The following is a 12,882-nucleotide window of genomic DNA, read 5'->3' as shown; positions in this document are numbered from 1 at the left end:
TTGCGATTGTGAAAGGACCGGTACGTTTTTGGAAAAAAAAGAGTACTACATGATATAATGACTACATGTATAATTTTACATAATATGATTATTGAGGATGAGCGTGATCTCGATGCACCGATTGGAATTGGAAGAGAAGCTCCACCTCCGGAAGTCCAAATACCAGATAATGAAGATAACCGATTCCAAGAGTTTCTAAGTCGATTCAGAAAAATCAAAGATAAAGAAGCTCATTTCTCACTTCGTAATGCATTAATTGATCATTTATGGGAAAAATTTAGTAATAATGATTGTTAGATAATGGTACTTTGTTTTTTTTTTGTCTAATGTATTTTTGTAATAAAATGTTTAATTTAAATATTTTTGTAATATTATGAAAAAAATTTAAAAAGTATAATGAATGAGTTAATTTTCAACATTTACAAGTTAGAGGTATAAAATGTAAAATAAAAAAAGAATCTTTCAAGAATATTCTTTTTTAAAGGAAAAAATAGAGGAATACATTGGAGAGAAACTCACCTCTATTATAGAGTTCCTCTATTATAGAGAAAAAAATAGAGAAATACATTGGAGATGGTCTTATAAAACAGCAAACCTTGGTGGTGGGGAGTTGTGAGCAGACGTAACTGGACTTTTATCCTTCCCTCTCGTAAATCTTTAATTATCTTTTTACTTGTTTCAGATGGAATAATTTGGTACTACAATATAAATTCTATAAATTAATGTTTGATAAATTAATAAACACGCTAAATTAATAATATTTTTGGTTCCGAATTGGACCGATTCAAAAATATGACATAATTCAATAAAATAATGTAATAACTTTTTACAAAATTTTATGTAAATATATAGTCCTACTAAAATCATAAATTGATAATTTATATATATAAAGTTGATACAAGTATAACAAAAAATTGTATTATTTGTGTTATATTCACAATGATGTTCATCTCTATTTTTTTTTAACACTCCAATATATTTTGATAATATTTAGTAAAATTATATTTAAAAATACATTTAAATTTTCTGAAACATATTTTGTATACACCAAATAATATAACAAAAACGATATAAAGTTGAATTTCTAAAATTAAATTAATATATATGACAAAATCAACTGTTTTTCTTATTTTATAAAAAAATATTCTAAAAATAGAGAAAATTTTAAAAATAATGTTGTATAATTAAAAAATCTCATAGTCCCAACATTATTAATTTAAAGAGTTTTTTTTACTGTATTTTGCCATAACATTTGAATCGTTAATGACCATCTTGATTAAGTTTCCTAGTTCTCAATCTTCTTATCGATTCAGGATATCTGCGTTTTCTTCTGTTGATGTCTACCCTTTGCGTTATTTAGCACCATAGGAACATTTTGAGATATCCAAGAGTAATTTGATAAATAGATTACCCTCTCTTTTTCTTTGAAATTCCATGAAAATAAATTTTTAAGGCTAGAACTTAGAAAAATGCTTGTTGTCCCCCTTGGATAATTTTACAAATTACTCAACGCGCGAAATGAGAAAAGGCGAAACGACGCGAGTGGTTCGAATTGTAGTGATTGGTTGGGGACATTGAAACACAAACCGCCTTAAAAAAGCGAATCCTTAAAGACTGGGCCCCGCGACAGTGATGCAAAAGAAGTCTTTTTTAAAAAGAAAAACCTTTTCCTATCTCTCTCGCTCTCTCTCTCAGATCTCTCTCTTCCCTCTTCTTCAATGGCTGATCCCGCTTCTTCCAGAAACCAGCGCAACCGAATCGTCTCTTCCGGTACACTCTTCCTTTCCTTTGCTCTCTCTCTCTCTCTATCTATCGCAATGAACAAAATCCCTAATTAGACTCAAACCCTAGAGAGAGCCGTTAATTTCTCTCCAAATTGTTCGTTAACGAGTTATGTTGACTTCGCGCAGGCGTCAAGGGCTTCGTCGAGCAGCAGATATCTCCTGGAGATGAACTGATTGTCTCTTCGTCTTCTACTTCCGTTACTCATCCTCCTGATCCCTCCCTGTATCATCAGAACCCTACCAATCTCTATCCTTACGGTTGTAATGTTGCACATTCTGGTAATTATGTCTTCTCTCCTCTTCCCTATGTTTAAATAAAACAATGTCGGTACTGTGAGTTGTGCTCAATTTGCATTATTGATTTCTAGGTTATGCTCAAGGCATCAACACTTGGGATGGGTATCCACTTTATGCCACTTCCCCTGAAGGCCTGCATATCCCACAGGTTTGTATGACTTTCCTTATTATATGTTCTCTATCCTTGCTCTCTTGTTATATAATCTCTTTTTTGTTCTTCTTAGGTTGTTTACAGTGAAGATTCGTCTCTTATGTACCAACCTGGTTTTGCTTACAACCCTTACCCGTCTATGATGCTGGAGAGCCAAATACCAATCTCCCCAGCGTATTATCCACAGTTTGGGATGCATTTTAGCCACTCAGAATTTGGTGGTGGCAGCGACCCAACATCTGCTTATATGATTCCTTTTGGTGGATATGGGGGAGGCAACTTATCTGGGAATCAAGGGGACAACTCTTTAACATATCCTCAAGCGATGGGTATACTTGGGCCATACGACCATAATGCTTCACAGGTTTATTACTCTTTCTATCTGCCTCTTTTGTTAAAAAAATAAATTTATGTGGCTCATGTACACATCCTTTGTTTAGGTTGGTTAGGTGAAAGTTTGTTTTCAAAATAAATAAATTGCATTAAGTGTGTGTCACTGCAATAAAGTATCACTAGGGAGGTTCCCTGCAAAATTATGAAAATATACAAACACACAAAATTTAGAAGTACCATTTAAAATTTTGTTGTTAAATGGTCATATTCTGTTTTGGCTCTCAATATTAAGTTTTTTCTTCCATTTAAAGGTTTCAGAGAAAGGCATCTTTGGCATGCTCATTTAATTCTTGTTACTGCATAGTTTTATGGCTTATCACAACTTTTTTTGGTACCTTGTATCAGTTACCGTTACATGGGAATGGGGTTGCTTCAAGCTCTTCTTTGGGAGGATATTATCCTGTAGGATCTTACCAGAGTCCCAGCTCTATTGCCTCATACTATGGAGCTGATAATCCAGTCAGATTAGCCTCTGACATTGGTAAAAGGCGTGAAAAGGAGTACAGTTCTGTACCTACCACCAGTGATCTCTATGGTAATCGAGGACCGAGATCGTTCACCAGGGTAAAGAGCAAGAACGGTTCTGGACTTAGTTCTTCTGCTGGTGATGCAACAAATGACTCGAGCACAGCTGGATCAAACCCCAGTTTGTACAATCATCCAGAATTTGCGACGGATTATAAGAACGCCAGATTCTTTATCGTCAAGTCGTTTAGCGAAGACAATGTCCACAGAAGCATCAAGTATAATGTCTGGGCCAGCACTCCACATGGCAGCAAGAAATTGGATACTGCTTATAGAGATGCTGAGAAGATGGGTGGAAAATGTCCAATCTTTCTCTTCTTTTCGGTATGGCTTTTTTGATAAGTTCTCTTTATATAGTCATAAGAAGATAACCCTCTCTTGCTTCAAGGGGACAGTGAGCTTTTAACTGAGTTTGAATGTTGCAGGTAAATGCTAGTGGACAATTCTGCGGGGTGGCGGAAATGGTTGGACCTGTAGATTTTGAAAAGGATGCTGCTTACTGGCAGCAAGGCAAGTGGAATGGACAGTTCCCAGTGAAGTGGCATATTGTGAAAGATGTACCGAATAACCGATTTAGTCATATTCTCTTGCAAAACAATGACAACAAGCCGGTGACACACAGCCGAGACTCTCAGGAGGTGCGCATTTACTTATGTCGGAACCTTGCATGTGTTGTCTTATGAACATTCATTTAGGGCGGAAGTGACTTAATTTATTTGATGAAATGTTGTAACAGGTGAAGCTACGTCAGGGGATTGAGATGCTGAGAATATCCAAAGAATATGAAGCGCACACATCAATCCTCGATGATTTCAGCTACTATGATGAAAGAGAGAGTGAAAAGGTGGGAGAAGATGGGGTGAGGAAAGAAGAAACCTCTGCTGTGGAACAGTTATCAGAGCGTCTTCAAGCTGTCTCAGTAGAAGATGGAAAGGAGTGGGAGAAAGAAGACTTGAAAGAGAAGACCTGATGTAAGTGATTGATGCAGGCAGTAATAGTAACTAGAAGCATTCTTTTGGTAAAAAACGGAGGTTTTATGTTTTTTTTTTTTCCTTAGGTTGGGAGCTGTATTCTAAAATGTCTGTCTAAAGGATAACGAATGCAATTCCTTCTACTTTTGTGGCATTATGCGTTTTTTTCATCAATGAAAAGCTTAGCTATCTTTTTACTCTACATCTCTGTTGTAATAGGATGTATCTGAAGATAACTAAGATGAGCAAACGAAGTCATAGAGATGACAACGTTTTACAAGGTTGTAAGAAAAAGAAAATGATTGGATCATGCTTATTTTTCCCGTCGAAACGAACAGAACAATTCTGGTCTATTTTCTCTTGTCCGAATTGCTGTTGTCGGAGACGTTATTTCCTTTCGACTCTCTTACACCTTTTGTAATGTATTTGATTTATTACCATTTAATCTTCTTATTATTCTGTTGAAGCATGGCTTCTAAAATCTAGATGAAAGAAATGAAAGGCTCTCTTTGGCTATGTAGGTCATTTGATTTCCTTCATCTTCATAAACCCTTTCCTTATACATTTTCATCCTTTATTCTAATCACACGCCACCGTAACAAAGGGACAAACAGTGACAAAGACGCCGTCGTATTAATGGGCCGTTTTTTTGTGTGTGTGAGTGGGGTCCATAAATAAAAAGGATAAAATTTACTTTACTTTACCGGCACGCATAATAGAGAGAAGTCGATGGGCCAGAGGAACGAGCCCATTTAGTTTAGGTAGAAAACCATTTAATCTATTTCTGAAAATTGCAGACGAAACCGGAGCCCTACTTGTCGTCCTCGCCCTGTTTTTAGTGTCTCCTCTTAAACCCCTGCAACCTTCTTGGTCTCCGACGGTGGTGATTGACTCGTATCTGGAGGTGAGTCTCTTAAAGGTCTTTTATGTCTCGATCCAAAGCTAAGATACTCATAAGATGAATTATAGACACTAAAACTCTACTTTGATCAGTTGCTACAATAATCGTAATAGTATTTTGAGAATCTCAATCAGAAACATAATCAAGTTATGGACTTGTTGTCGGAGTCTCTATCTTCGTAAACGACTGAGTGTGCAGTGATGATTCTGAAGCAGCTTAAACAAATCACCTGTAAGTAGTAACATTAGGCTATACACCCTTTCCTTTCCTTACTCATTTGTTTCGTTCAAAATGTCTGGACTGATTATATGTTTTGTTTGCAGTGTCTGCTACGCGCAGAAACGCTCATCTCCTACGGCTTCCAAGGCTCTACAGCTCTCCTGCTGTTTCTCAGTCTTTAACAACCTCCAAGCCTTCTAAAAGGCTGTCGAGAGATGATCGACGACTTGTGGTTGAGTCTTTTGTCTCCAAGTAAAATTCATCCTCCATTGGCTTTCTTTTCTGTTTTTTTATTATGCTTCTCTTGTGTATGTGGACTTGACTAGATAGATATCTACTGTCTTGTGTGCAGATACAGAGCAGCTAATGCTGGGAAGTTCCCTACATTGAAGGTTACTGTCAAGGAAGTGGGAGGCGGTTATTACGTTGTCAGAGATATCCTCCAAGAGCTTAAACTCAGACCAAATGCGCCAATCTCACGAGTCCCTGCTTCTAATACGAATGATGCTTCCTCACTGAAGCAGGATCAGACGTTGGAGTCTTCTCATGACAGAAGTGAAACCGTGACAGCTTCTCTGGACAAAGATGTTTACAGTAAATATGATGGCAGCACTCATCTTCCAGAGATTCAAACGTTGAAGGTATCAGAGGAATGTTTGAAGAGTAAGGAAGAGGGAACATTGACGCAGATAGCTAGTCAAGAGCCAAGAGCAGACCATATCCAAGGAGCCAACGTTTTGCCTACTGGGACCAGTTATCAGTATAATGTCATCACTGCAACACTTGAGAAAGGAGAAACCAAGCCAGCTCCTCCTAGCAATGACGTTGACAGTATATGTGATGAGAGTCCTCATCTTCCAGAAAGTCAAACGTTGAAGGTAGCTGAGGAGTGTCTAAAGAACTCTGAGACTACGGATGAGGGAATATTGACGCAGTTAGTTAGTCCAGAGCCTAAAGCAGACCATCTTGAAGAAGCCAATGTTTTGCCTGCAACACATCTCAAAGGAGAAAGCGAGACAGCTCTACTTATCAATGACGTTGACAGTAAATGTGATGGCAGTACTCTTCTCCCCGACAGTCAACAGTCCATGCTATCAGAGGAATGTCTTAAGAATTCAGAGACTAAGGAAGAAGGAAAATTGACGCACTTAGGTATCGAAGAGCCAAAAGCAGAAGACTGTCATGAAGGTGGTGCAGCTTCAGCCAGTGTTTTGCCTACTGAGACCAGGTATCTTGTGCATAAAACTAGGTCTCTCCCTAGCTGGTTGGATACTTGTATTATACAGAAAAATTTAGTTCATTTGATGGGTTCTATTGTTCTTGAGTAAAAGAAACAAATTAGTTCAAGCCGATGGTATTGGCCACAGCGTCACTTTGAATTCTTATACGTGTGTTCTTTTTGCAGACAAGTTCCAGAGAAAGAGGATGGTGAGGTCAAAACAGGAGAGAATGCAAGTGCTTGGAGCAATATAATTTCATTTGCAAAAGGATTTGCCAACTTTTGGAGGAAAGGGTAGATAAACTAGATATCATCAAGGAGGTGAAATAGGTACTTTAGTGCAAAAACTTAAGAAACAGCTTGTTACTTTTGACCATTTTGTAGAGGCTATATGTTTTGTGGTTAGACCGTTTTGTGAAAAAAAGTCGGTTCAACAAGGTCACAATACCAAAGAAATACACAAAGATTCTATCTTATACTTGAGCAATTTTGATCGATGTCCATATTTCAATAACAAGACTAGACGAAGATAGCTATGAAGGTACGTGCTCGTACTCCATAAACACATTCGAAATTATCAAACTGACTCCTTCACTTGTGCAAGATGCAAGCCTATTAACTGGGCCTTTAATGGGCCTTTTAACAACTATTATGAGCCGTTAGTCTCTCTCTTCTTTAACTTCATCTTCTTTAAGTAATGACAAAAACAGAAGCTTTTGTAGTTCTCCACCACTTTATACAGACAAAGAACCGATCTCTTCTGTTCTAGGGTTTCGCCACCATGGGGAAAGACGAAGAGGAGATGCGAGGAGAGATCGAGGAGCGTCTAATCAACGAAGAGTACAAGATCTGGAAAAAGAACACTCCTTTCCTCTACGATCTCGTCATCACTCACGCCCTCGAGTGGCCTTCCCTCACCGTCGAATGGCTCCCCGACCGCGACGAGCCTCCCGGCAAAGACTACTCCGTCCAGAAGATGATTCTCGGCACCCACACTTCCGAGAACGAACCCAATTACCTCATGATAGCTCAGGTTCAGCTTCCCCTCGACGACACCGAGAGCGAAGCTCGTCAGTACGACGACGAACGCTCTGAGTTTGGTGGGTTTGGCTGCGCCACCGGAAAGGTTCGACCTTTATCTTTCTCGTGTCAAGTTCTCAGTTTGAATTTAGGGTTCGATAATTAAAGTCGATTACTTTGTGTAGGTTCAAATTATCCAGCAGATAAATCACGAAGGGGAGGTGAACCGAGCTCGGTACATGCCTCAGAACCCTTTTGTGATTGCTACCAAGACGGTTAATGCGGAGGTGTATGTGTTTGATTACAGCAAGCACCCATCTAAGCCGCCGCTTGATGGAGCTTGCAACCCTGATTTGAGGCTGAGAGGTCACAGCTCTGAGGGGTATGGTTTGTCTTGGAGTAAGTTCAAGGCGGGTCATTTGCTTAGTGGGTCTGATGACGCTCAGATCTGCTTGTGGGATATCAACGCTACTCCTAAAAACAAGGTCATTGATGCTCAGCAGATCTTTAAGGTATATGCTTTGATTCATGTTACAAGATATTGAGTGATGTTAAGTTTGATTCATGTGTGTTTTCGGTACTGATTAGTTGTTTGATTTTAAGGCTCATGAAGGGGTCGTGGAAGATGTTGCATGGCATATGAGTCATGAACACCTGTTTGGATCCGTTGGAGATGATCAGTACCTTCTTATATGGGATCTGCGTTCTCCATCTGCCAGTAAGCCAATACAGTCTGTGGTTGCTCACTCCATGGAGGTGCGTTTACAATAAACTGAATATTAAGAGCCTAAGAGACTAGTGTGCTTGGTCCATCTTATCTCATTAGTGAACTGGTCTGTATCATATCTTTGTTTTGTTTTGAAATGCCTCAGGTTAACTGTTTAGCCTTCAATCCAATCAATGAGTGGGTTGTAGCAACAGGGTCAACTGATAAGACTGTTAAATTATTCGATCTACGGAAGCTTACCAGCGCTCTTCACACGTTTGATAGCCATAAGTGAGAACATTTTACTTTCATTATCTGCTACGAAGAACTATTTAACTCAAGTAAACGCAGCATTGCTAATAGATATTAATTACTTTGATCCCCAGAGAGGAGGTTTTCCAAGTTGGATGGAACCCGAAGAACGAGACTATCTTAGCCTCATGCTGCCTTGGTAGAAGGCTTATGGTTTGGGACCTTAGCAGGTAGACTTCGTTGCTTGGTTATATATTGTTCTTGTTTCCTGATGAAAGAGCAATATTAATGTGTTTGAGGGTGTTTTATGACAGGATCGACGAGGAGCAGACAGCAGAGGATGCAGAGGACGGTCCACCGGAGCTGCTGTTTATCCATGGCGGCCACACCAGCAAAATATCAGATTTCTCGTGGAACCCATGTGAAGATTGGGTTATTTCCAGTGTAGCTGAGGACAACATACTCCAAATATGGCAAATGGCTGAGAACATTTATCATGACGAGGATGATGCTCCAGGGGAAGAACCAATAAAAGGTTCTTAGCTTTACTGTTAGGTTCCCTATCTTATGTGACATTAATTTTCTCTTACTTATCTCTCTGCCTTTGATCTGTTGATCTGTTCCAAGTATTTAGTGTAAGTTATGTAAAACGAGACATGAAATGAGTTTACCCTTTTTTCTTCAATCCACATCCTGCTTCTTTAGAAACCAATTTGTTTTGCAACTTGCCAAAGAGATTACAAGTTTTGATTTGAAGTCTCTAACATCAACCTCAAAACTGTGGGATGCCTGTCACAATTGTCGTATCACTCTTTACCAAAATGCTTCAAAGCTACATGTTAGCTTTGCTTTTATAACCAGCGATCGAAAAGAGGTGTATTTTGAAGCCTCGCTAGCCATCTCCTCAATGCTCTTATCAACCAGGTGTCTTTGTTTAGATCAAGCTTCTGCTTCAGTTCCTTCTCATCAACTACAACAAGATGGTCCCTGTAAACCTTTCCCCTCTCTTCCTCATGGGTAATACAAAGGCCCCTTAACACTACTTGGGCCTTTTATATGTTTGTCTTAGGCCCAAACAACTTATTTAATCAATTTTGGGGAAATAGAGAAGATGATAGATAGATAATAAAAGATAAGATTTTTACAGATTCTTCTCGATCAAAGTTAAAACACTCTAATCAGCTATGTGGAGCGTCACCGGAGCATTGTGCGTGGCGGTGCCTACCGCCGCCGCATTCCGTCCTAAACCATTTCTTGTATCCTCTAACCTTCTTCCCAATCAGACGAAGAAGCTCCATCTCTCTCCTCCGCAGCCTCCGGCTCTATCATCGCATTTCTCCTCCTCTTCTTTCAAAACCGCCGCTACTTCCGTTCAACAACAGTCAGATGATAAAAAGGTTTCTCCTTTACACTCTCTTCTCCTTCTTCTTCTCGACACAATCAAACCAAGAAGCTTGCGTTTTTAAGAATGCAATGTGATCGTTGATGCAGGGAGAGAAGAGCACCAAGTACTACTTCCTTGTTGCAAACGCCAAGTTCATGCTTGACGAAGAGGAACACTTCCAGGAACAGCTGTTTGAACGTTTGAAATACTACGGAGAGCGTGACAAGGAGAAAGACTTCTGGCTCGTCATTGAGCCTAAGTTCCTCGACAAGTTCCCCAAACTCACTCAGAGACTTCGTCGCCCTGCTGTTGCTCTTGTTTCCACCAATGGCCCCTGGATCACGTAAGAGACCCTTCTAAATCCCTAAGTCTCTCTCTCTCTTTACAAAGTTACATCCTTTGTTGTTATTGTCAGGTTTATGAAGCTGAGATTGGATCGAGTTCTAGCTGATTCCTTTGAAGCTGCCTCTCTGGATGAAGCCTTGGCCTCTAGTCCCACCACTCTAGAGTTCGACCAGCCTGGAAATTGGGTGGCGCCATACCCAAAGTATGAACCTGGATGGTGGGACACCTTCTTGCCCAAAGCAAAACAAGAGTCTGTAGCATAAAACTTTGTCCAGCTTTGTCTTAGTGCTTTCTATTTTGCAACTCAGTTGAGTCTAGTGCACAGAATTGATCAAGGTCTATTTCTACTTGCACATGTTTCTGATCAATCAAGCTTCTATCTCTTGATCAGGGGAAGTGTCTTTTGTTTGATTCCTAACTCTTTGATGGCTTTTTGTCCCACCAATCTTGCTAATTCACTTGTGACAAATCAGAGTGGAGACTAGACTTTTACTACTCTGTTTGGAAATAAAAGGGTCTAGTTTATTACCAAGTGCATTGCACAAATTTTCAAATTGTACAATGTGATGAATACTGCTACACTTGCAGGATAACAACTATACAAGGTCGGCTCCATTGGTGTCTGGGTTCATGACGTTACTCTTGTGCAGCTAGTTCTGCAATTTCTGCAAGGGGCTTCCACATGAACTTTCTCCTGCAAGGAGGAGTGAGTTAATGGTCATGTAATGTGCAAAAACCATAGATGATTGATTATATAAAAGGGATGACATACTTACCAGTTGCCACATTCAGCAATAACTCTGACACTAGGACGGAGAGAAGGAAGCAAAGCGAGAAACTGGAGTTCAGACTTTGATAGGACCTGAGTTGTTGATAAGATAAAAAGTAAGATGTAGCAGACAGATTAAATCAAAATGAGAGAATACACAAACCTTCGCTTCGATGATCCAGACCACAAGTCCCTTGGCACTAGGAGGAAGAGCAGAGAGTCTGTAGTCAACTTCTGGTGGATAGTACCACCTTGCTATAGGTTGTTTCCCAAGGTGAGCCTAGTAGAAGTAGAAGACAACATGGTTCAAAATACTAAAACAAGAAGATAGATAAGAAGAGGCAAACTTACAGGGCAAACAGGGTAGGGGTTGAGGAGTGTGGTCTCTGGATCACCAAGTCCTCGAGCAGAGATGTCAAGAAAGTAGTAGCCTTGTTCTTTAAGACGGTTAAGATACCTACCTTCGTATCCACCTTCATGAGGAGTGTAGATGGCAATAGCCTTGTGCTTTTCAACATCCTCAAGCCAACGACCGATGTCTGGCTTCACCAGGTCTCCTCCGATGAAGTCAACGAGGCTGCACCTCACCCCACTGCTTCTTCTCTTCCTTCTAGTAATATTCACAGAAAAGGGGCTAATTGTTTTGCTCTTATTCGCTAGCGAGGCTTCGAAACACGGTGGTGCCACACGTTGAATGCACGCTGCATGGCTTGCCATCTTCTTACTAGCAGTGGTATGTTTGAGTGGCTTGTAATAACCATTGCTGGATGACGATGATGAGGATGATGAAAGAATGGTGGAGAAATGATCACTCACCCAACTAGGGGATAGACCTTAATGGGCTTCAAAGCTGTTAGACTTTGATTCGTAGGTCCATTTGTTATGACATTGATTCCGGTTTGGTATGTCGGATCATCATCATCAAACTCCGGTTATTTCGGGTAACTCAAGTAAGGGAGTTCAAGATTCATTTAAGAACTGAAAAGAATTTGGTATGTCGGATCAAATAGGTTTGGATAAAATGCTTAGGACATATAGAGAATTTATGTTAATTTCGGTTTGTTGTTTTAGATGATTTGAATAAAAACATTGAATAATTCAAATATAATATTGATTAATTTGAATAGTTCATGTTATTTTGGATAAAATATTTAAATAATTTTGAAACAATAAATAATTAAGTTACAGAAATTTTGATATTCTTATTAGGAAAAATAATTATATTTATAATTTTTCATAACTTTATATTCAAAGCTAATTAATATTTTGTGTATAAAAATTGTATGTTGTAAATTTGGAAATTACGAATATAGAAATATATGAACCATATGCATATTTGTTAGTTTTCTATTTTTATTTTGAAAAAATTGGCAAATTGGGCAAATTGCAAGTTTGATATTAGGGAGTTGGGCGACTTCGAGTTTAAATTAGAAGATTGGGCGAATCGCCTTTTCCAGACTTGTGAAATGTCGACAGAGGGCGCGCGTGGTTCTTGATATTACGACCGTGTCACCTCTTGATTTTTTATTTAAAAATCAAAAAAAGACCTAATAAAAGAATAAAAAAGAAGGAAATTAGAAAAACTAAAACATCCCTTATATCAAAATATACCAGAACCACCTCTAAACAGCTGCAATTGAGAACCAAACATAAGAAGAATCCCACATAAGAACCACTCTCGACTGTACCCAGATCGGCATGGTATCCCCCTCCAGCGTAACGCCCTCGAGGAGGGTGACTCGTAGTCAATGCGCCAGTGATAGAGAAGCAAATCCCAAGAAAATTCCCCGACTAGGCAAAACTGCGTCTCGTTATGCAGGTATCTCCTTTCGCTAAGCTTCGCTGTGAAATTCTTTGGAAAAAGTTTTTAAAAATAAAGCGTTGGGTAAATGTCTGGATTTGGTCATTGTATTTCAGTATCTAGCACGGAGTCCGAACTAGAGGAA

At 39.2% G+C, this 12,882-nt stretch overlaps 5 protein-coding genes across 7 annotated transcripts; 4 read left to right on the top strand and 1 right to left on the bottom strand.

The window, feature by feature from the left end:
• The first annotated feature begins 1,645 nt into the window (after window positions 1-1,645).
• Window positions 1,646-4,319, top strand: LOC106332020. Its single transcript, XM_013770471.1, has 7 exons — window positions 1,646-1,770; window positions 1,911-2,063; window positions 2,153-2,229; window positions 2,306-2,596; window positions 2,971-3,474; window positions 3,576-3,788; window positions 3,887-4,319. The coding sequence occupies exons 1-7, from the start codon at window positions 1,719-1,721 to the stop codon at window positions 4,118-4,120; spliced, it is 1,524 nt and encodes a 507-aa protein (XP_013625925.1). The 5' UTR covers window positions 1,646-1,718; the 3' UTR covers window positions 4,121-4,319.
• A 592-nt stretch (window positions 4,320-4,911) lies between these two features.
• Window positions 4,912-6,936, top strand: LOC106332278. Of its 3 annotated transcripts, none has more exons than XM_013770752.1 (5): window positions 4,912-5,025; window positions 5,157-5,253; window positions 5,346-5,493; window positions 5,594-6,469; window positions 6,647-6,936. In XM_013770752.1, exons 2-5 carry the CDS (start codon window positions 5,223-5,225, stop codon window positions 6,756-6,758), a joined length of 1,167 nt encoding a protein of 388 aa, XP_013626206.1. In that variant the 5' UTR covers window positions 4,912-5,025; window positions 5,157-5,222; the 3' UTR covers window positions 6,759-6,936. The 3 variants fall into 3 exon arrangements, with proteins under 3 accessions (XP_013626206.1, XP_013626207.1, XP_013626205.1); XM_013770753.1 differs by having other exon boundaries at window positions 5,136-5,253; XM_013770751.1 differs by having other exon boundaries at window positions 5,115-5,253.
• A 232-nt stretch (window positions 6,937-7,168) lies between these two features.
• Window positions 7,169-9,127, top strand: LOC106335185 (histone-binding protein MSI1). The gene is made up of 6 exons (XM_013773635.1): window positions 7,169-7,586; window positions 7,666-7,992; window positions 8,084-8,236; window positions 8,353-8,477; window positions 8,573-8,668; window positions 8,753-9,127. The coding sequence occupies exons 1-6, from the start codon at window positions 7,242-7,244 to the stop codon at window positions 8,979-8,981; spliced, it is 1,275 nt and encodes a 424-aa protein (XP_013629089.1). The 5' UTR covers window positions 7,169-7,241; the 3' UTR covers window positions 8,982-9,127.
• Window positions 9,128-9,559: 432 nt separating this feature from the next.
• LOC106335186 lies at window positions 9,560-10,580 on the top strand. The gene is made up of 3 exons (XM_013773636.1): window positions 9,560-9,835; window positions 9,930-10,165; window positions 10,238-10,580. The coding sequence occupies exons 1-3, from the start codon at window positions 9,623-9,625 to the stop codon at window positions 10,428-10,430; spliced, it is 642 nt and encodes a 213-aa protein (XP_013629090.1). The 5' UTR covers window positions 9,560-9,622; the 3' UTR covers window positions 10,431-10,580.
• Window positions 10,581-10,685: 105 nt separating this feature from the next.
• Window positions 10,686-11,710, bottom strand: LOC106335187 (NAD(P)H-quinone oxidoreductase subunit N, chloroplastic). Its single transcript, XM_013773637.1, has 4 exons — window positions 11,288-11,710; window positions 11,100-11,216; window positions 10,944-11,029; window positions 10,686-10,861 (listed from the first exon to the last, which is right to left on the bottom strand). Exons 1-4 carry the CDS (start codon window positions 11,651-11,653, stop codon window positions 10,804-10,806), a joined length of 627 nt encoding a protein of 208 aa, XP_013629091.1. The 5' UTR covers window positions 11,654-11,710; the 3' UTR covers window positions 10,686-10,803.
• Between the last annotated feature and the right edge of the window lie 1,172 nt (window positions 11,711-12,882).

This window comes from Brassica oleracea, chromosome C3 (assembly GCF_000695525.1).
Source record: "Brassica oleracea var. oleracea cultivar TO1000 chromosome C3, BOL, whole genome shotgun sequence".
In the NCBI taxonomy this organism is placed as follows: domain Eukaryota; kingdom Viridiplantae; phylum Streptophyta; class Magnoliopsida; order Brassicales; family Brassicaceae; genus Brassica; species Brassica oleracea.
Note: the sequence above shows the minus strand (reverse complement) of the source record. Positions and strands in the feature narration are given on the sequence as shown.